Source organism: Ambystoma mexicanum, chromosome 5p (genome assembly GCF_040938575.1).
Source record: "Ambystoma mexicanum isolate Mex_15411 chromosome 5p, UKY_AmexF1_1, whole genome shotgun sequence".
Taxonomy (NCBI): domain Eukaryota; kingdom Metazoa; phylum Chordata; class Amphibia; order Caudata; family Ambystomatidae; genus Ambystoma; species Ambystoma mexicanum.
The window spans coordinates 889,323,641-889,347,377 of record NC_090930.1 but is presented as its reverse complement, the minus strand read 5'-3'; the positions used below and the strand labels follow the sequence as shown (position 1 = coordinate 889,347,377).

The 23,737-nt window shown below is 47.5% G+C and overlaps 2 protein-coding genes across 2 annotated transcripts in view; both read right to left on the bottom strand.

Annotated features, from left to right (window-relative positions):
• Nucleotides 1-9,509, bottom strand: part of PKD1L1 (polycystin 1 like 1, transient receptor potential channel interacting) — a 2,330,280-nt gene extending 2,320,771 nt beyond the window's left edge. The window contains exon 1 of the mRNA XM_069613333.1: nt 8,982-9,509. Within this exon, the coding sequence (XP_069469434.1) occupies nt 8,982-9,343 (362 nt within the window). The 5' untranslated portion in view covers nt 9,344-9,509. The remainder of the gene's footprint in view (nt 1-8,981) is intronic.
• A 5,052-nt stretch (nt 9,510-14,561) lies between these two features.
• The window catches only part of LOC138480595 (polycystin-1-like), a 137,787-nt gene continuing 128,611 nt past the window's right edge, over nt 14,562-23,737 (bottom strand). Inside the window, exons 5-6 of the mRNA XM_069612305.1 lie at nt 22,528-22,645; nt 14,562-14,678 (exon numbers count right to left, since the gene is read on the bottom strand). Of these exons, the coding sequence (XP_069468406.1) occupies nt 14,562-14,678; nt 22,528-22,645 (235 nt within the window). The remainder of the gene's footprint in view (nt 14,679-22,527; nt 22,646-23,737) is intronic.

The window sequence follows — 23,737 nt, the reverse complement described above, 5'->3', positions numbered from 1 at the left end:
ATGGTCCGACGACGTATTCCATATCTATGACAGTAATCGCCACAGCTGTGCCGCTTCGGAAAATTTTCGGCGTCTGCGTCCTGCTTCGATGATGTCAATGCGCCGTCCTCGAGGACCTCCTCCGACGGCCGACGTCACCCGATGTGATAAGTAGGACGCCCGTAGCCTCAGTTGTAGTTTTTTCCCAGCACGTGTGCCACCAGTCTTCTGCCAGTCTGACACACAAAGCCTTGCGGAAACGTAAGCTGCAATCGCATAAGAAATTCTGTAGCGGGGAAGGTAGGGAGGGAGCGATATGGAATACGTCGTCGGACCATCCCATCGAAAGAACGTTACCAGGCAAGAGTAACTTGTTCTTCGAGGGGATTGGGTCCTCCGACGTATTCCATATCTATGACAGACTCCCAAAGCAGTACCAATGCAAGGAGGTGGGAAAAGAATTTAGAAAACAGAAATTTAGCATGCCCAATCAAGGACCGCCTTGCCAAAGGCCATATCCTGCCCCCGGATGGAATTGAGGGAATAGTGACATACAAAAGTATGTACCGAAGCCCAGGTGGCTGCATCACAGATGTTGCGAATAGGAACACCCCTCTGCAGGGCAGTAGAGGCAGCCATACCCCTGGTAGAATGGCCCGTAAACCGACCGGGGGGTCCTTACCCGCCAAGCGGTAACACTCCGAGATAGCCAAAATAATCCAGCGAGACAGTGTTTCGTCACAGCCTGTCCCACACGCTTTCCAGCGTAACCAATAAAAAGCTGACCCGGGACATGCGTGAAATATAAAAGCTTAACGCTCTCCTAGGATCAAGCCTTTGGAGCCTCTCCTCTTCCTTACCAGGATGTGGAGGAGGATAAAATGCCGGAAGAACAACCTTCTGGACTAAATGAAATTCCGAAACCACCTTCGGAAGAAAAGAAGGACAAACTCTAAGGACAACCCTGTCCTTATGAAACACAGTGAAGGGTGGTTTAACTGAAAGTGCCTGTAACTCACTCACTCTGCGAGCGGAAATGACCGCAACTAAAAATACAGTTTTCAGAGTTAACAGTCTCAAAGGGCATGAATGCAAAGGCTCAAACGGAGCACCCATCAGAAACTTGAGAACAAGGTTCAAATCCCAACCGGGAACCTGGAAAGGTGACGGAGGGAACACATTAGTGAGCCCTTTCAGAAACTGAGAAATTAAAGGCATTTTAAAATAGGAACACTCTTCAGACGAGTGCTTAAATATGGACAGCGCCGCCAGGTAACCTTTAATGGTACCCACTTGAAGGCCCCTGTGGGCCAAAGAAAGCAAAAAAAACAGAACCATGGGTATTTCACATGCAAAAGGATCCACATTCTTAACCTTGCACCAGTCGCAGAACTTACTCCAACGGCAACGGCACAGGGACTTTGTTGCGGGCCTTCTGGCCGAAAGCAACACCTCCATCACGTCTTCAGGGAGGTCCCAATCCTTATACCTCAACCTTTCAGAAACCAAGCGTGAAGGTTGAGGGACCTGACCTCTGGATGGAGAACCTGACCCCCCTCCCGTGAGAGCAGATCGTCTCGGTAGGGAAGACGACGTGGAGGACAGATGGACAAGTCGAGAAGGTCCGCGTACCATGTCCTCCGGGCCCACGCCGGAGCAATGAGGATCATCCGGGAACTGAACCTCCGTAACCTCCACAGTACTTGCGGGATGACGGGGACTGGAGGAAACGCGTTACAGCAGTGGGAATGACCACTCCACCACGAATGCGTCTCCTAAGGCTCCGTTTGGAGGAAATTCCCGCGAGCTGAACCTCTCGCACTTCCGGTTGATACGGGAGGCGTAGAGATCCACTTGAGGGGTCCCCCAAAGGGCGAAGATCTCCAGGAGAATCTCCTGAGCCCACTCCCACTCGTGAGAGATCGCGCTCTGCCTGCTCAGAGCGTCCGCCGTCTCGGATCGAAACTTCCTGCTGGTTGCCCAGAACCAGAGCTGCATCGCCTCCCTGCACAGAGGAAGTGACCCCGCCCCCCCATTTTTGTTGAGGTAGTGAATGGCCACCGTGTTGTCCGTCAGGATCAGAACATTCTTTCCTCGCACAGTCGGCAGAAAAGCCTTCAGGGCTAGCCTGACGGCCCTCAGCTCCAACAAATTGATATGGAGTCTGGACTCCGACGGCGACCAACGACCGCTGACTGTCAACTCGTTGGCATGAGCTCCCCATCCCGTGAGGGATGCATCCGTCACGATCGTCACCTCCGGCCAGGGCAGCCAAAATGGAGCCCACCACAGAAGGACCTCGGCGACCGAAGACGGCACCTGAACAGGGTCCGACATCCTGCCGGAGGACTGGGACCACTGGAGCTTGAGTGCCCATTGCAAAGATCTCATCCGCAACCTGGCCTCTGGCACCAGAAGAATGCAGGATGCCATGAGGCTGAGCAGTCTCAAGAACTCGAACGCTGGGAGAGTCTGGGCAAGCTGTGCACCATCTGCTGAATGTGATGAGCCCTCACCTGGGGAGGAAAACACTGCCCCAGGGACATGTCGAGCACTGCTCCGATGTACTGGAGCCTCTGAGTTGGTGGCAAATGGGACTTCTTTAAGTTGAGGGAGAAGCCCAGCTTGTGGAGGGAGTGGTAGGTGACTGACAGATGATCCAGGACTTGCTTGGGAGAGACGTGACGTGAATCCCCCCTTTCCTGAGGTGCGCTGCCACCACTACCATGAGCTTGGTGAAGACCCTCGGGGCGGAGGTCAATCCGAACGGCAGGACCCGAAACTGAAAGTGTGAGTCGCCAACCGCAAACCTCAGGTACTTCTTGTGCTTTGGATGGATCGGCACATGAAAATAAGCGTCCTTGAGGTCGAGAGACACCAACTAGTCCTGAAGTTGAAGGGCCTGGAGGACTTGAAAGAGAGTAACCATCTTGAACTTGTCCTTCCTGAGGAGTTTGTTCAAACCGCGCAAGTCCATGATGGGTCTCAATCCCCCGTCTTTCTTGGAAATCAAAAAATAAGGGGAATACCATCCCTTGTTTCTCTCTGCTACAGGCACCAGTTCTATGGCTCCTTTCTCCAGCAGGGATTGAATTTCCTGTGCAAGGAAATTGCACAGGAAATCTTCAAAGAGAGATTCCCCGGTGGATTGTCTTGAGGCCTCTGCCGGAAAGGAAGACAGTAGCCGTGGGTTATGATCTCCAAACCCACACATCTGAAGTAATGGTGCGCCACACTGCAAGATGCTGCGCCAGCCTTCCCCCAACTGGCGAACCATGGGACATGGCCTCATGACTGAGCTGAAGCGGCTGCGGCGTTGCCTGAGGGCAAAGAGGCAACAGCCTGAGCGGCCTTTGCACCTCGAGTACCTTGTTTTCCATCTCTGGCACTCCTATGGTGGCACCTTTGACTGGCAGCTCCTCTCGCTTTACCCATGAAAGGAACTTCCCCTCCATTGCTGTCCCCTAGGACGAAAAGGCAGAGGTTGTCGAACTGCAGCGCCCAACGACTTTGCTACAGCTTTGGAGGTCTGCAGCCTTGCTGCCAAAAAGATGATCCCCGTCAAAGGGCATGTTGAGGAGCCAGGCCTGCACATCAGGAGCAAACCCCGACTTCCGCAACCACGCAAACCTGCGTATCACGGTGCAATCTGCCATGTCCAAACCCGATTGAACAGCCTCACACATAGCATCCTTGCCATCCTGAACCATGGCAAGGAAACTATCCTGTTCATCCCCTTCGAGAATATGTTCAGCCACCAAGGAAACACATTCCACAGATTGTGCGTGCAACGAGACAAGGCACAAATGGAGTTGGCCGCCTGAAGCGCCATACCCCCTGCAGAAAACACTTTCTTCGCCCAGCCGTCAAAACGCTTGTCGTCCCCATCAGGAGGGATGGTAGGGTACGACGCCTGCTTTGCCGGGGCTGTAGCCGCCTGCACCACCAAACTCTGAGTAGGGTGCTTGGACAAGTAGCAGGGGTCACTACTCGGCGGGCGGTATTTCCGCAGCAAAGACTTGCTCACTGCCGGGAGACTCTCCGGAGCAGTCCAAGCTGCTGCCACCCTTCTTTGCAGAGCCATATGGAATGGCAGTACCGGGTCAGTTGGTGGACCAATGTCGAGGATAACCGTAAGGTCATCCTGAACAAACTCCCCTGGGGGAGCAGACCATCCTAAGTACTCAGAGACCCGTGACATAAGTTGCCGGTACGAAGAATCGGCATGAGTGCCAGGCTCAGGCCTACAAAACTCCACCTCCGGAGAGGTGTCCAGCCCACTAGCATCATGCAGGGACTGCCTATGTCCTCAAACTGGCTATGGCCCGAGACAATCTCGTCAGGCACCATGTCAGGCACCATGCCATCATCAGAGCCCTCATCCACCTCTGAATTGAATTCCAGATGGCGGTAAGAAGGCACAGAACTGGAACCAAAGCCATGCTTGACCTTGGCCAGAGCCTTCCTAGGTGGTTCCCCCGAGCCACGGGGTACCCCCGTCGACACAGCCCCGAAAGGCGTCAAGTGAATCGGCACCGACGTTGAGAGAATCAGCGTTGACGACAAATGAGGCGCCGACAGCATCAACGGTGTCGACACAGGCCTCGAAGGCGGAGCCCCGAGTGTGTCCCTCGACATCCTGGGCGCCGACGGCTTCCTCAGAGGCAGAGCCTCGAGAGAGTCTGTCGACGACCTCGGCGCCACAGGCGTCGATGTCTTCCTCGAAGACTTCACAGGTTCACGCGGTCTCGAGCGCATCGAGGACCGGGACCTGGACCGGGCATGCCGAGAACGATTCCCCTTGTCCGAGCGGGACCTTTCCCGCGAATTGTGACGACCACCCAAGCCCAAAGGCGTGCGAGCGGCGTCTCTCGGCTGATCATGGCCAACCCCACTCGGAGGCACCGACGGACCAGTGCCCTGCGATTCGAGAATCGCCAACATTTTCTTCCCGAAGGAAGCCCATTCCTCTGGTGTCGCATGCTTGGTGGGGTAAGCGACCCGCCGATGGGAGGAGTCCTCGGATGAGGATGGGGAAGGCAACCAATGACGGCGCTTCCGGGAGGGGTGGCGAGACCGACTCCGGGACCGAGACCCACTGGACTTCCGACGACGACACGGAGAGTCGCCCCTCGAGTCGTCCGTCGAAAGCCCCTCAGACCTCGACTTCCGGGGCTTGGACACCTTACCTACCGATAACAACTTCTTGCGCTCCCGCAAGGCTTTCGACGTGAGCGACTGGCAGTCGACACAGTCATCCGTGTCATGGGCCTCCCCGAGGCACCAGAGGCAGGCGTCATGCGAGTCTGTGACGGACATCTTGGACCCACAGTCCCCGCACTGTTTAAAGCCCGGACGCGGTGTGGAAGACGAGGTAGACATCTTCACGAAGAAATCGTACACAAACAGGTTCGAAGAACCGAGATGAACAACAGAAACTACAAAGAGTCGAGGCGTACCGAGATTCACGAAGCGAACACGTTCGCGGAAAAAAACGAACTGAGGCTACGGGCGTCGTGCGTCCTACTCATCACATCGGGTGACGTCGGCCGTCGGAGGAGGTCCTCGAGGACAGCGCATCGATGTCATCGACGCAGAAAATTTTCCGAAGCAGCACAGCTATGGTGATTACTGTCATAGATATGGAATACGTCGGAGGACCCAATCCCCTCGAAAGCGTGTTATAGACTGGGAGTCCCTTATCAGAATGGGAGTCCTTGCCCCCAAGAGGGGATTAACTCCCAGTGAAGTCCAACCTGCCGAAACCCCTACGGAGGGTTTTGCCTGGCAGGCTCACCTCCCTAAACCTCAAAGGGGGTGGCTGCAATCTGTGGAGAAGGAACACATTGTCCAGATTTGTCACAGAATACCTAACACGGCAGCAAGACTCCTCCTCAGACTCACTAAGAGAGAACACCTCACACCAGCACTAGGAACCCTACATTGGCTACCAGTCAAAAAAAGAATCCTCTTCAAAACACTCTGCATAACCCACAGCCAAAGAGGAGAATTCATACAGGGCCAAATCTCAATCTACAAACCAATTACTAAGGTCCAGCAACGACATGCCCTCGAACCAAAACAATACTGAAAGTGGACATTTGGTGGTCAGCATTCTCCTGTAGCTTGGACAAACTTTGAAACTCACTCCAAAGGAAATAACAACAGAAGACAACCTAAAATTCTGATAATTGCTAAAAACATTGCTTTTTAATTCACAGAGCTAAACTGCAAACACAGTAAAAGGGAAACAGCAAACACAACACAAGAGAAACACCTAAAACAACTGAAACATAATGAACCAAAACCTCGACACCCCAACAAAATTTAGCATTTTAACACAAACCACCATAGAAGAGTATGAACCCTGCCAGACCAACATAGGCATCGCATAGAAGGGCACAAGCCAGTAGCATCACTAGCTAACCCTAATAAAAATGTTCCGATATACTGCATAATCACCCTCAAACACCAAACAAAAAACACACACATGCATACCTCTACCGCAGCAGAAACCTAAAACCACCACAAAACGCATGCACTTAACACAACACACTACAGAAAACGAAATCAATTACACACAAATTATCCCACACACACTCCTACAACAAACACCATCTAACCCGTACCAATGAAAAACAAACCGATCAAACAGTGACACGTTTTTATGAATTGAAGCTACCAACAGCACATCAAAGCTCTCTAGCACTTTCCCTATCTAAGCCCTCCTTCCTTTTCAGACGCACCAGATCGCCTGGAGACCATGAAAATGGCAGCATTGCATGGCATAATATCACAACGACTAAAAGGACGGACTCATGTCTAAACTATGCTGGAGGATGAGTTGGTGAAACGTGTGTCTTGAAAAAAATGTTTTTAAAAGTTTGTAAAAACCAATAAAATAATTTCAAAAAAACTAAAACAATATATCACAATAACATAACATGTTTGATAATAAATTGTCGTGACTTGGATAACTAGGAGAGATGCTGGCCACTGTAGCTAAAACTCGGATATACCTTCTATTTAAAGTTTTATGTACCAGCAGGACAGCATACTCAAAGTTATGCAGTATTTAGAACCGGGATGCATATCATAAAGGATGCCGCTGCACCTCAGAGACTTGGCTGTCACTGCAGCTGTCAAATGGGCACTTCTGACCTCTGACCATACTCTGTGCCACTGGAGAGCAGTCACTGATGATCAGGCTACAGGTGCACACTATGCTTTTGGCATGGAGCTTATGACATCTGATTAGCAGATGACCCTTCCAGAGATGCAATTCGCTGCACAATTTTATGAATGGATAAACATAAAATAAAAAGCCAGGGCTTCTACACCCTTCCCAGATGGCAATTCCTCACTATTGCCTTTTGCTTGCAATCTATATTTCCTATGGAACCGTGCACACAAACTAGAAGATGAAATGATTGGTTCTCCAACTGTGTGTGACAAAGCAGCTCAAGCCCCAAAGAGATTGAAGTGTTTCTCACCTGAGAACCCATTTTACTGATTCATAGATCCCAGCTCCTGCAGTTCAAATTTGTTCAATATAAAAAGTGATCTTTCACTTTAAAGATTGCACCCAAAAAAATGTGGTATTCTGTTGTGCAAGAATTGTTTCATAAGTTTGTGTTTTTGTTGCCTATTAAAAACAGTTGTTAAAAATGATGCTTATTTTGAATAAAAGAAATGTCTTGTACAAGACACTGTCAAATGATTTTGGAGTTCAATGAAATACCTATTCTTTTCAATATATGTTAAAAAAGATCTTGCTAAAACAAGCAGTGGCAAAGCCAACTGTTTCGGCTTTTGAGTGGACAAGTGAAAGGCATTTGGTAGGCACTGCCAAAATACTACTACCTGGGCAAAAGCTGGTGACAGCTGCCAAACTGCACGAGTGCCTAGTGTGAGAAACCAGAGGGTGTCTCACCTACTGATCCCTGGGGATTTGTCATCTAGGTGGCCAGGACACGGCCATCGCTGTTGGATCCAGTTCCTGGGGGTGGACCAGTGCGGGAGGAACACTTGGGTGAGGGATCCTCGGGAAGTAGGTTATGGGAACCCGATGGCGAGACGCGGTATCCCCTTTCCTTTCAGACCTCTTCCCCATCCTACTGTGAAAGATTTGCTGACTTTCTAACTCCTTCCCCTTTCCATGTAAACACAGACTAGGAAGAGAGGGACTAGGAAGATGAAGATTACCTACGGACACAGAAAACAGACTCTTCCCTTTTGACAGCAGACTGTCCCAGTAATGAGGCCAGGCAAGGGTAGACAAGGGTAGGCCTCCCTGTTAAACTACTCACACCTGACTCGACTTTACTCTCCCAGGAAGGCTAAAAGGCAGAGCAGGAGAGCACACTTTAGAACTACCAAGATACTGAGCCTGACTGCGTAAGGGAGGCTGCAGTGTGGAGTGTAAGCTGAGCTTCCAGGGAGCCTAAACAAGGGGCAGCTGGGGTCACTTCGTGGCACCCACAACAAAGCTGCATTTTAAAGCAGATACAAAAAAGGCCAAAAAACATCTGCCTTTTTTGTGTTTGGTCTTTAAAATGTCACATAGAACCTTTTTTAAAAACTAAATCAATTGTTCTCAACCAATTTAGAAGGCATTTTAACTTTGTTCATGCGGCTCAAAGGTAGTATAGAAGAACTAAAAGAAATTCACACTACACATACAATCGACACTTCGACAATACAACAAAAAGCAAAACATATGTACAACAAACTTTTTTGCAAAAGCCGTTGCTCATGAGAAAAGCTTTTCATTGTACATTTGGACGACATTACACAAACCTGCGCAAGACGACACTTTTCTTGCATAATGTGTTTTGAAATCATTGTCAAGAAAGTAAAGGGCAAAGACAACCTCCCTCCGGTGTACATATACCAGCATGTGCATTAAATCTCAAAAGCGGTCCGTGGCATAAAAAGCACCTTCAAATGGTATGAGACACACTTATTTGTCTAGCAGGTCCACCCCAGTACTTTCATCTTACCTGCCATTTGCGGAGTAGCTCCCGTCTGTACACAAGATCTCCCACTGGAAAGATACATCCGTACCAGAGTCCACCACAACTGTTGCATTGATGTAGTCACCCAGTCGTATAGCTGACGGTGTAATCATGATCACCTGAATTCCAGTTACCTCCTCTTCCACTAATGCCTCTGTGCTCTGAGTCAAAGTGCTTACTCTGTTAGAAATTATGACGGACACATTGTAGCGTTGTACCGCAGGATAGGTATGCTCCAAAGTGAAAACAGTGCAGTGAAGAGGCTGATGTGGACATCCAGGTACAGCATCCACTTGTTGCAATGAAGCATTAAGGATGCTTGTATCGCCGAAGCTCACAGTAAGCATGTAGTCTTGATGGGGCTCCACGATTATCTCAAGGATGGTGGCATGATTCAGAGTAGTGAGAGATGCACTCAGAGATAAACTGAAGATGGGATACTGTACAATCACTATTATGCTATCCCAGAGATGGCTAACTCCATTTTCCACTTTTAGCCATATAGTCAAAGTTGTTGGTATTGTGAATTGCAGTGTCAGCTAAAATGCAAAATAGAACAAAGGTCATTGATGACATCATTGTGTTAAATAACACATCCATTCGCCACAGCGCAAACATGCCTCCATTCTAAGGAAGTAACATACAGTCAGGCTATGCAATTTGCAGCCAAAACATTCCACCTCCATATTGCCACCCTAGGACGGTTACCTTCAGAGAGCTATATACAAAAATTGTATCTGGTCTCCAGTTTTAGCCTAGCTGCTCCAGGACTACTGCTCCTTTGTGATCATCTCAGGCCTTTAATTATTATTTTGGAAAATCTCAATTCATCCCATGCCAAACTTGTTCAGAATCTCACTCTTCTGAAACACAAGTTATGGAAGTTGGATTGGATTTCGAACTATGTAAAACTTTTCGCATACACAACTACCGTTGAGAAACCTTTTATCTCGACATACCTGACGAAATCTAATAGAAAGGATCGAGCTAATTTGCTTAAAATTAGACTAGACCTACAGCCTACATTGGAGATTAGGGGAATCTGTTCTCGGCTTCCGGGAATCAACAAACTTGCAGATTCTCTAGGGATTTGGATAAGATTTATACTTTGCAACATCTATTTACCTCATGTTCCTTTTTAAATCAAATTTGTTACGTATTTCTTGGTCGATTTTTAAATTCCTTTAGCCCAATTGCTTTAAAAAAAATCTTTGGTTGTGCATGTTGGAGGCTTCATACACTCCCCTGTCTTTGCTGCCATGAAATTCATCCAAAAGATTTTTAATATTTTAGAAAATGTATTTTCGCTCTTCTTTTTCTCTGAGAAAATATATGTAGTCATGTGGCTGGATGTTTAATTGATAAGCAATCTCCTTTTTACTCTAAGAATTATGCAATGAATCTGGATATGAAAGGATATTTGTGAAAGATTTAAATGTAAACCATAACACAAAATATAAACATTTAAAACAATATTGCTGTTTCATTTGTTGCTAAAAAGCAAATATATGCATTAAGAGCCATTTTCTCTGGAGATCTCCTTAAGTAAATGCTCAACCTTTCCCATTTGTTTACTCAGTGAAATTAATAACAGTAAAGAGGGAGATGGCGTAGGGTCTGCCAGTTTAGACTACATTGGAAATGAGCCACTAGAATGGGCAGGGATCCTCTTCTGCCTTCAGATTCTACCTCTCTAGCTTTTACTCCACCAGTCTAGTCTCTAATCCCTTGCTGTATAAGCACACCTAGGTTTGTATAGCATAACTGTGGTCCGTGTATTAGTAAGTCAAAATTACGAGAGAAGCTTCCAGACAGGAATCACAGCGCTATAAAAAGCTGTTGGCAGTGACAGGTGTTAGGGCGAGGTTGGAGGAGGACCAAGAGACAAGAGAGGAGGGTGTAGCAGATGGAAGACATGGAGGGAACTCGTTTGGAAAGAGTGAATGGAAGGTGTTGGGTCTGAGACACAGCGGTACTAGTTTGGCAGCTTTTATGCGAATGAATGAGCGAACAAGAGAGATAAGCTCAGGATAATTTAAGCAGAATGGCAATAAGAAGGGTTGGATGGTGGAGATACGATGGAAGCATAGAGTAGGGAGGTGGAGACAGAGACTGGGGGAAAAAGAGAGCATTAAATGGCAGGAGAGTAGAGGCAGGGGTACCAGGGGGAGGCCCATGATATAGAGTGAAGCAGATTAAATCAGGCAAGAGAGCTGGAGAGTAAAGACAGGAGAAGGGAGGGAGAGCGAGAAAGGGAGACAAGAGGAGGATGGAGAAGAGAGGAGACCAGTCTAGGCAGATAAGAGTGAGGCAAATATGCGAAGGAGTCATCCATTAGAAAGCCATGCCAGGTCAAGCATGCTACCCCCACTTAGGTCACTTAAGAAATCCCTGAGGAAGTCCAAGAAATAAGGTGACAGTGTTTAGCCCATCGCGAGTGTGGGAATAGACTAGACAGTAGGGATACCTAGACTATAATGGATAGCAATGTGACAAGACATTTTAGAGTAGGGAGACAGAGTGGGAGGTGACAACACCATCAGGGTTGGAGGGAAAGGCATACAGGAAACACATGTATACATTGAGTCCCAGCTGTCTGTTTTTGTGCAAATAACTGGTTATAAAAATTGAACAATTGCCACCCGACTCATTGAGAGCATGGGTACAATGTGTGCATTGAGAGTTCATCTCAGGGATAAAATGTGACCCTGCATACACTGGTTTCACTAGTGACCATCGAGAAGTATACATTCTGAAGATCTCAACTACATCTCACAAAACACGTAATGGATAATTATTTCTAAACAGTCACTTTTTGTTTTAGCAAATCTCACAGAAGGAAATTATGATAAATGAATACCACAGAGAAACTGGTTCCTTGCAACCTGAATCCTAACAGGTGCTCATAAAATAGGTATGATTTGCTTTAGTAAACTGATTCACTAAACCTATAGTTGAGGACGCCAAGTAGAGTGACAAGTGGGCTGCTCCAAGGCCCTTCCTCAAATACATTGATTAAGCTGGACCACTCACTTGCATTACACAAAATGGCACAGAAGGAACTGGCTTCCTGAAGAGGTGAGACCATCGTTCTTTGAATAATAGTTACACCCTGTAGAATAGATTTGGGTCATGAGTGGATAAGCAGCCCAAGCAGTCATCAACGTACATATAAAATGTAGGAGAATATATCCCTTTACTGGCACATGGTCAGTTGGATAAATTAAGTTGGGGTAGAAATTCTCAACCGTGAAAGAATGAACTCTGTTGGCCTTCAGAACCTCTTCCACATTATACACCTTACTTTTGGCAGAGGCCCTGGCTGAACACTCAAAACAATGATCTCAATTTGACAAATTTCCTACTTGAACCACTGGGCCCTGGAAGCACAGGTGTTGGCCCTATTGTGTCCTTACAACGTTTATGGAACTGCCTAGTTGGACAGTCATGTCCTCAATAATTCACGAGTAGAGGCTATCGCAGCTGTAAATGGACCATAAGTCATACAAACGTGTTTTCAATTTTCTTAATATCTAAAATGGTTTCTCTCCAGAAAAAGAAAAAAAAATAATAAAAAAAAATAATAAAAAAAAAGTTTTAGGTTTTAGTAGTTAAGGATTTGGGGTGTTGAAAGTTCAGTCTGCTTGGGCAAATTGACTGCACACTAATCTGATGCTTACACTACTGTAATAACACCAACACCCCCACAGACAACTTCAGCTTAGTTGGCTAAAACAAAAGACCATTTGATGCCAATAATTGCATAAAATGTCCCCTCGCAGCTCAGAGTATCAGTTATTCTGTGCACTTTATGCCCCCCACAGTCCTCCCACCCTGCCTATTCTTCCCTATCATCCAGCAGTGGTTATGTTGACAAATCTGAAGATTGCCAACCGGCAAGGTGGTAAAAGAAAGTTAGCAAAAAGGACAATCTGAAGATTTACCAATGTGTAAAAAAAGTGATGATAATGATACCATACACATGAACACTGGCACTTTTAAAAGAATACCATCTTAAGGCAGAATCGATGTAGACCTAAGAAAGATGAAAGTACTATATTTCTAAAGAATTTAGGACATACAGAAAGCCGTAACAGAAGTAATGAGACAGATGCCTGTGTGTATTGGGAGAAAAAAACAAATGAGCAGAACTGTATGTCTCAAGCATAGCCTAATACACTGGGCTGTTCAATTAGGAAATGAAATTGTAACCTGCTCATTCTAAAACCTTTCAATCTGCGGAACCCTAAGAATTATAGGAAAACATAGGAGCAAAGCATCAAACAAAGTTAAGGGGTAAACCAAAAGATAATAAAGCAGGGAGTTAATTCACCATATTATTACTGGAAATGCTTATGCATAGGTAAGAAGAAAACGCAACCTCGTCTTAACCAGAGCGAGGTCTAGAACACTCCTGTATCATTTAATCAAAAATGGTAAGATCTGATTCCAAGATGGCCGCCGCAGAGTGAGGTCACACTCACAAGCTCCTGGCTTGGCCTAAAAGAAAGGTGTACAATAAGAACAGTACAGCACAGCAATGCGAAACAAAATTTGGGAAACAATCCCTCAATTAAGGTGGGGAAGATGGCACAGCTGAGGATGAGTTAGCAGGAACAGAATACCGTGGGTAGCTGACATAGTGAAGATCCCCCAACATCTCGGGACACTGCCACTGAAAAGCCACGCAAAGGAGGCACCTTCACGACGGCAGTCATGGAAGATTGGTTCGGCGGAAAGACCAGAGTGGTGGAAGAGGAGCCCCGGCTGGGCTGCCGCAGAAGTGCGGGGAAGGCTTTATATCTCCTGAGGTGGGCGAGGAGAGGAGGTGCCCCGCTAGCCAGAAGAGGCCCCGCCAAAATAGCAACCTGAGTGAAGGAGCCCAGACTGGGGGGACGAACAGGCGGCAGGCGCCAAAGTGTGGAGTCATGCGCACAAATCATAGGAGCAGCAGAACCGGTGGACCAGACGGCAAACCGGAGGGAGAGGCTCCGGTCTGCATAGAAATGAGCCGGCGGACCAGGCGGGGAACCAGATGGAGGCTCCGGTTCTCAGAGAAGTGCGCGCGCTTCGCGGCCGTGCAGTAGGTGGAAGCCGGAAAGAGATGCTCTGGTCTCCTTAGAAATAAGGGCGCTTCGTGGCCGCACAGTAGGCGTGAGCTGTGGAACACCCCGGGAAACAAGAAGACCCCCAGGGAGGATGCATATTTATCATAGCAAGCAGCAGCAGCAGCAGTGGCTGCCCCACAGGGGATATAACTGTTAAAGAAAACACACACGTCCAGTGGAAGCCCCCAGCAGACAAGAAAGCCACTTGGGAGGCCCCACAAATACTACAGCAAATACCACGGCAAGCAGCGGAGGCGGCCGCACCTCAAGGGATAGAAGTGTAAAAGTAAAACGCACAGTTTAGCTGCACCACAGGAGGCAAGGGGGCTGCTCAGGCGACGCAGACCGGTGCACATTCTCAATCACACAGATAAAAAGACCTAGGAGCGCAAAGGCGACAACCACTCTCAGCGTGCTGAGGCTTTCTGTGGAATTAGAGGAAACAATACAGAATGCTCTATATGAACACTTCAGCAATAACTAGTGACCCATCAAGTATGGTGTCCACTTTCCGGAATGGTGTCCACTTTCCGGAATGCTGGGATTCAATCTCGTCCACGAAATCTGTGCTTGGCTGGGACAAAGATAAAGAAAGGAGCCCAAAAGGTGAAAGGCCTCTGAAAATCTGGGAAGGAGTGGGTAAAGCCCCCAGCTACCATAAGAGTGGGAAGCCGCTACCTCTACTATACTCTCTACTGGGAAATAACGGCAAGGGCCAAGGGCCCAATAAAGGACACCTGCAAATACACAACAAGACACAAGCAGGCGGATGCAGATGAAGGGAAAGGAGACCCATGGAACAAAGGCCAACGGGGGCTCCCAGCACTAGAATAAAAGGGGGAAGAAACCGCAATACCAGGAGGAGGAGTGCCAGGGGCTGCAGGCTATCTGGACACAGGAGAACTGAAACAAATCCACTGGAGTGGCATAACTTGTGAAAAGGACAAATAGGGAGGGCATAGCATGAGGATATATGCAGGGGAGCAAGACCACACGCAGATGCCAGGCCAAAAAGTGAAACAGACCCAGGGGCCACAGACCACGAAGAAAAGGGCCAGCTGGAAACATGTTGGCAGCGATCTTTCTGAGAGACTGCACAAGGGGAAGACAGCTCAGAACAAAAGGATGAAGAAGAATCACAGGCAACAGGAGAAAAGGCCCTAAGCAAAGAGGAACCTTTAAAGTGTCTGTAGGGCATGGAGGAGAGGCTCAGAACATCCTTCCAGCAGCAAATAGGGACCTTGAAAGAAGACCTTAAGAGCTCACTGAATGACATCAGAAATAACATTAATGCCTTGGGGAATAGCGTGGATTTGACAGAACGAGGGCCATCAGAGATTGAAAAGGAAGGTACTGGAGCAGATTGCCTCTGCAAAGCATAACCTAGAAATTCAAAGAGAAGACCTAGAAAATCGCTGAAGACGTTCCAGAATCAAGGGATTGGCAGAGGCAACACCAGATGCAGACTTGAAATCGGTGATGCAGCAGTGCTTCACCACCCTGGTAACGGCTAATACCCCGGAGGAGATTCGTATTGACCGCATACATCGAATGGGCCCAAAGAGGGGCTGAGAGGGAGACAGACCTAGGGATGTGTTAGCAGCATTTGCGTCCTATGAGGAGAAGGAGAGATGGCAAGAGGACAGGACACAATTACGAATAATGGATCACAAGTGCACCTCTTCCAAAATCTAGCTGCTTCGACACTTCAGAAAAGAAGAGCAATGGGGCCGGTGACAAGAACTACTCAAAAAAGAAGTTCCGTACAAATGGACCTTCCTCTTCGGGCTGGTGTTCCCGTGGGACGGTAGACAACAAAGGATCACCACATGCGATGAAGGTATGGCCATCTTGGGCCTATAAATAGAGGACGCAGAATTGGGAGAGGGTGTAACGCTCACCTGATTCCCGCAGAGGCGCCGGTCTTGACTGGGTGAATGCCGTATCTTCAAAGGTGATGTGTAACACACGGTTGGCTCTTTGGGCTGGACCTCTGTGCACTGTATGTCTGACTCGAAGAGTAAGATGTCTGCAGATAGAAAATATGGGATTAATGAACTGGGGTTATTGGGTGCCTCTCTCCTCTTCCCTTTTTCTTCTCCTGTAGAACCCCAAAGGTTAACGCCCTCACCTTAGGTAAGTGAACGCCGAGCTCTCCATCTGCCTCGGGGCAGGGTGCCGTAACCAGTTTCTTCACTGGATAAGGGTGCAGGCCTCTTGACCTCAGAGAACTGCTGTCCGACGTTAACTGCATCAACGGTAAGTTCTGGGCACTTCAAATGTCTTAAAAGTCTTTTGTAATGATATCTCTTGTTTTGCAGGGTTCCGGCGATGGCGGATGACGGGCTGATGAGAGTTGAGGATCGAACCCGCGTGAGGAATAGAAGCGCCTGGAAGCACGTAAGTAAGCGCTTGTATCCTGCTTCACGATGCGCACTAACTGTCCCTTTTATCTTGCAGGTACAAGTTCGGAGCTTTAGAGAAGCTGAAGGGTGCTGGAATACCCACTGGATTCGGCATGGGAAGGAGTAATGGCACGTGAGTAATAAAGTTGCCCAATGTCTTTAAACGCACCTTCTTTTGTCTTTCAGATGCGGGATGCAGCGGCGAAGGCCTCCGGAGCGTGCGAAGAGCTGGTAAGCTTTTGTCTTTCAGATGCCGGAATGCAGCGCGAGGCGTTGGTGACAGCCGATGGACCAGGTAAGAGATGCGCTGCCACTGAAGACCGTAGTGCTAACCTGTTCTTTCTTTGTCTTTACAGGTGCTGCTGAAGACTGGATTCCAGGATGGTAAGCCTTTGTTCCCTTAGGCCCAGGATCAGAAGCAGAAGACAGGATGAGCGTTCTGCTGCAGAGAATGCAGAATAACGCAAAGCAAGATTCATCCATCGGGTGTGGTTTAAATAGCCTCCTGTAGTGCTTAGGTGTCTCCTTCCACAGCCACGCCTAGGTAAGAAAAGAGTTCCTGCTTTCCAGAAGAGTTCCAGTGTTCTGAACCTAGGGAGTGGCTCCTGCCCCACCCAACAGGAAAAGTAGTCCCAAACAGAAGAGGATCAGGGGTTCAACTGGCAGGTAAGTAAGCAGCATGGTCTGCTGCAGGTAAGTCCACCCAAGCATTATGAGCCCGGCGCTTCCAGCGCTGGGACTGGGCATCTTTATGAGCCTGGTGCCACTGGCGCCAGGACAGGGTCCAAAAGGTCCCAATTGGGACTGGCTGGCACTCGGAACCGGGGTTATGGGTCTGCTTCCAAGGGAGTCGGGCAAGTCCTGATCTTTTGGAAGCAGAGATCATGACAGAGGGAGAGCGAACGCGGGGAGCACAAGAACAGAGACATGGGTCCTGGGAGTGGACCACTGTACATGGGAAATGAAGAGATAAGCCAAAGGGCAAAAGAAGCAATGCAACTATACAACTGTAATCTATGAAGGTGAAACCAGAGACAACCACAGGATCATACGAAGGGATACGCATGGAGGGCACCTTCATTAACGATAACAGCTGTCCATAGATAGGAATAGGCCCAGGCGGGAGGGAGTAGGGCACCACTTGGAATCCTAAAAGGTTAGGTTAACCAACCTAAGGGGTCTGGGATTTAAACGTGGGTCAGTTCCCACCAGCTGGGATGTATTTTACGATACCTAGCCATACCCGGAGAGGGAAGGGTGGGGGAGGAAGAGGGGGCTATGGATGGGGTAGGGGAGGGGGAGTAGGGAAGGGGGTGGGATCACGAATTGCACATAAATACTCTAGGAATATACAGGAGGGAAGGGGCACAAGGGAGGATCATCAGGCCACAAGGGTGGTTCATCAGGTGGGGGTGGAGTAGGGTAAAGGTATTATGACAAGGCTGTTGCAGATCCTCTCACATAATGTATGGTTTCTAAATACTCTGATAAAAAGGAAGAAGGTGGCTATACAGATAAAAGGGAGTAATGAAGATATAATCCTTCTACAGGAGACACCCAATAGGAAGGGGGACAGGGCCAAAACGCACATAGAGCAGTTCACGCAATTGTTTCAGTCAAATGCCCGTAATAGAACTGTAGGGGTGTTGGCGGGCTTAAGAAACACTCTAGGAGCAAAAATTGTTGAAATCTCAGAGGACCCGAATGGGAGGTTTATATTCCTGCAGGTGCAGCTGGAGAAAAGGGCTATGACAATAGGAACAATGCTCCCAACATAGGGCAGGATGCCTTTCTATACCAGTCGCTGGGGAAACTGGAAAGGTTTGCAGTAGAGGAGATAATCCAAACAGGAGATTTTAACATAGCGTGGGACCCAGAGAAGGATAGGAGTGGCCAGGGCAGCCATAAGGGACCGCTTCCGTCGGAGGCGGTGCGGGAGCACCTAATTGGTATGGGGATGAGATATCTCTGGAGGGCTAAGAAGGGGCAGGACCCAGGCTATACATCTTTTCCCATGTCCACCAAACTTAATCTAGAATAGATTACGTATGGGGCACCTCCAGAATATTAGGTGCATTATCAAACATTGAATTAAACCCAATCTCTCACTCTGACCATGCACCGATCAAGATCAATCTTAGGGGGCTAAAACCAAGCAATCCTCTGTGGACATGGAGGCTACCCGGAGAACACATTAGGGATGAAGCCCTATGGGAAACGGTGAGGGAGAAAATCATAGAGTACTTTGCTCAGAATGACACATACGGGTTTCCCCCGAGCATAGTTTTGGATGCGTTTAAGGCCATGATTCGGGGGGAGCTTATTTCCTTAAAAGCCCAAAAGAGTAAAGAAAAAGACAATCTAGAAGAAGAGCTAGAGGCAGTACTGGGACAGGCCCACAGAGCGAGCCGGGCGGAAAAACAGGGAGCATTATAGCAAAGTGAAGTAAGCACAGAGACAACTGCGGCTAATAAGGACCGCTAGGGCGGAGAGCGCTTTGCTAATTCTAAAGGAGCGCTACTACGTAGGGGCCAATAAAGGGGACAAAATGCTGGCCAGGCTCCTGAAGCAACAGAAAGCCCAGCGCCATGCAGTGGGAATAAAACTGGGAGATGGATCAATTGTTAGTGACTGACGGGATAGTCTAGTCCTTCATGGCATATTACAAGCAGCTGTACACTTCTGGGCGCCCAGAGATGCATAGGATACAGGTGCTTTTAAAGGGGATAGGCTTTCTAAGATTACGGAAGAGGAGACATAGTATGGAGAGGGAAAGAACAGTGTAAGAGATGGAAAAGGCAATAAAGAACCTCCCGAATAATAAGTCACCAGGACCGGATGGGTTCATGGGGATATTCTATAAAGTGTTCTGTAATGAATTAAAGATAATCCTCACAAAACTATACAATGCATTTCGAAAACAGAGAAGGGATTACGCGCTCTATGACAGTGGCAAAGGTAGTACTATTTGAAAAGCCAAATAAAGATCCGACAAGCTGTGGGTCGTATAGGCCTATAGCGCTACTGAATATTGACGCCAAAATATTTACCAGGATCCTAATGGAAAGAATAAAGAGGATACTCCCAGGAGTTATAGGGCAGGATCAATTAGGCTTCATAACCGGAAGGCAAACTTGGGATAACACCAGAAGGGTGATAAATTTGCTAGAAGAATTAGAAATTAAACAGATACAGGCCGCTCTTATTTCTGTGGATGCTGAAAAAGCATTTGACAGGGTGAATGGCCGTATCTGTTTCAAACGATGGAACTAATGGGATTCAGTCCCAAATATATTCAAATGGTGGGGGCAAATTATAGAAACCCAACCATGAGGCTAGCAGTGAATGCTCATATTTCAGAGGTGGTTAGCACAGAACGATGGACCAGGCAGGGGTGCCCTTTGTAGCCGCTCCTATACGCAATTTATTTAGAGTCCCTGCTGGTGGCAATTAGACAAAATCAAGATATCAAGGGGGTCCCTTTGGGGGGAGGCACATAAAACAGCTGCTTATGCAGACGATATGCTATTAACATTATTGGAACCAGTGACGTCCATCACGGCCTTGTTCGGAATTCTTAAAGAACAGGAGGGGTTATCAGGCCTGAACATAAATATGGGGAAATCAGAAATGCTGGAAGTAGGACTCACTAAAGATATGTCTACACAGATACATAGCTGCTCCCCTTTCCGCTCAGCAGGGGGAAGCTTAACATATCTGGGGATAAAATTGATGGATAAAGTGTCGCCTCTATATAAAGCCAATTTCCTGGATTTAATTAAAAACACAAACAGATTTGGCAAAGTGGACCCTGGGGCACATATCCAGGCTGGGGCGCATAAATACAGTGAAGATGGTGATGCTCCCGAGGGTACTTCACAGGTTCCATACCCTGCCCATAGTGATCCCAAATGCCTTCTTTAAAGCGGTGAATACGTTAATCTCCAGTAGCTTTGTATATGTTGATGACCCCAAGACAAAAAGGGGTGGCGGGAGGCCCACTAGTTGGTATACTCTGGCTTCAAGGGAAGGATAGGCCCCAAGCTCAATGCGTAGTAGGGTACTGCGTACAACATGTGATATTTGGGATAGGTGGATTAGGAAGGGACATCTATCCACCATTCCTTCTGCCTTTACCCCCATGTTTAACAACCCGAGCATCTCCCCAGGCACTGTGAAGGGCTCATTTATGAGGTGGAAAGAAAAGGGATGTGTAAAAATTGGAGATATGGTGTGGGAGGGGGAAATAGCATCCTTCGATGATTGCAAGACATACGTAGGAGTGAAGGAAGGGGACAGATTCAAATATATCCAACTAAGCCATTGCCTGCGACAGAAGGTGATTCGCCAAGCAACTGTTAGGCAGCTAACTAAATTTGAGGTATTTATTACCTTGTACACTGGGGACACACACCTAGTGGGGGACTTATATAAGATACTACTAGAATGTACAGACCAAAAGACATGGCCCTATCAATTAGCATGGGAAGGTATCAGAGGGCATTGATAGGAACTATGGAGGAACATACCGAAATTGACCAGGTTCCGACAGCTGGGGGAGGCCTGGTACAAAATGATGATACATTGGCATTATACCCAGAGTGAAATGCATATGATGTTTAGATCGGCTTTGGCGGAGTGCTGGAGGGGGTGTAAAGGGGAAAGGGACTGGAGACCCATCTGGTGGGGATGACCCAAAATTAAAGGTTTCTGGGAGGAAGTCATGAGATCCCTGCAGGAAATAGTTCCGGAGATCCTACCCCTGTCATGGGCTCAGAGCTTAGACTGATCGAACCAGAACGATATACAATCTAGAAGCCACAGAAAAGAGCATTGGTAATCTTATTAAATGGATGGTGATTGCAAAAGACTGGAAACAAAAAAGCCTGCACATGGTGGTGGGGTGGATCCAAAAACTCTGGGACATAGTAGCGATGGAGTGGATTACATACAAGATCCAAGGGAAGGTGGACAGATTTCAGGGTGAATGGGGAGAAACTATATGCTTGCTGAAAAGCGACTTTGTACAACAATGGTGCCCTCAGAATGTGCGGGTGTTGGACATTAAGTGAACAGCAATACAACCTGAGGTGCCCCAGCAATAACTAAACTGTATATTTCCGAAGGTGTATAGCAGGGTTGTGCGAACTCTGGGGGGACAGAGGGGAGAGGGCGGGAGCAGGGATGAAAATGTTTGATAAATGCCAAGAAAAAAAAAAAAAAAAAGGTAAGATCTATAAAGCTGGACTGCAAAGCAGGAACCGCACACTGGGGCTGTCCAGGATCTGGGGTCTCTTATGCCATGATCAAAAAGACTGTATATTTATGCTGTCACATTCATCTGGCCCCACAATGCAAGCCTGAGAAAAATCTGTGTACAGTGGAGGCAAGAACGGCTGGTCTTTGCAGGGATCTGTATGCTGTGGGTAAGGCGGTGCAGATCAGTCCAAGTGCAAATCAGGAGGGCAGTAACTCAGATGAGGGGTTGGAACTTGAATGGTAAAGAACAGTATGCGTATGTGGTGAAAATATGGGTGGAGGTTGTGTTCTGAAGTCACAAGGTCTAGGAGCTCTGCTACTGAATCAATTACTCAGAGGGTTCTATGGGCGTGGGCCTTTAGAAGTTCAACATGCATTGCATCTACCGTATAGGATGCGTTAAAAGCCTATTTATTGGATTTCGGCCCCTCTGCTTACTGAAGGTGACCTCTGAATTCTTTGAGTCCCTCACATATGCTCAGTTTTCTGAAGAATTTAAGATTATCAGCTGACATCGGAGTTCTCTCATACACCAAATATTGGGCACGGTTTGGCCAACGCAGTAAAGAACACTGAGTAATCCGTAGTCACTGGTCAATCATCACAGATGACCATTATCCATAAGTGGAACAATGCCAAGATGTAGCTGCCAAAATACAATAGGTATTTCCCTTTTTGCACTATAATGCGTTATATCCGTTCAAGCCCCCATTAAAAAGCTTCCATCAAAATAACGTGCACAGATTATCGGTGACATACCTGTTGTGGACCCAGAGCGGTAGAATTCACGGTTCCATTGGAGTACACCCATTGATAAAGACAGCTGGAGCCTCTTCCAATTCTAGCACTCCAGGTTACAATGGTTGGCACGTACAAGCTAAAATGTGCAAACATTAAAATGTTAGAAAGCTAAATACAACGCATTAGCTAGTATGTATACAGACATTTAAAACCATGATTACCGTAAACGTGATGGTGACATTCAGTCGACGGAGTTAAAGTCAAGGGTTGTTTCGTGGAACTTCATGGAAAACAGCTTTCAAAATAAATGTGTAAACCCTGGCTGCTGCAACCAAGTTTCTTGATCTTGATAGTGCACATCGCATCCATACGCAACCGGCTGGCTACCCCCAGAGTAGATTAATTCCCCTGTGCTGGGGCAGAAGCTTCTTCCATACCACCCAGAGCTACCTGGGGGCAAAACAACCCAAACGATCAGCCCGATACATGCCTTAAAAGTTCCACCGTGTTTTGGGGCTAAATCTACAGTTTCAGCTACTCGCACACCCGGTCGGACTGGGAAAAGAGCCCGGAATGGGCCCGGACACCTAAAAAAAAGTGTGCCTGACCTAAAAAAAAAAAGTGGCCCTCAAACCGTCATCCGTGAATCATGTCAATTCACAACTTTACAGAAAATGCTACTTATGGAGGGTTAATGGTGTTTGTTGCATGTAATGTTTTGTGTAAACACTTGAGAAAACGAGTGACAACATTCCTTTTGCATGGCCCCGGCATCTGATAATGATTAGTTATTTAAATAGAGCGTTTGCCAAAGCACTGTACATAGCACATATTTACATACAATCATTCCCAACCAATGTAGTTGGTACTCATTTAACAACCTTTGATTAATGAAAGGCTGAGTTGGCATTGCCAGGATTTGAACCTGTTACCTGGAGATCATGCATAGATCGCAGCAGCGATCGCTCAACCTGCTGGTCTATATAACTGGAGTAAACTAGGAGAAGCAAGCAGTTCTTTTTCTTCCCTCCTATCATCCATCACTCCCTTATCCCTCCATTCCTCTTTATTTTCTTTCTTTTTTCCCTTCTTTTTTCTTGCTTCCCCTTCCATTCTCTCCCCTTTCTTTCATGGGCATCTTTCCTCTCATCCTTTCCTTCCTCTCTTACATTGTTTCCTTCCTGTCTCCCTACCATCTTTTCTCTTAACCCTCCCATCCTTCTACCCT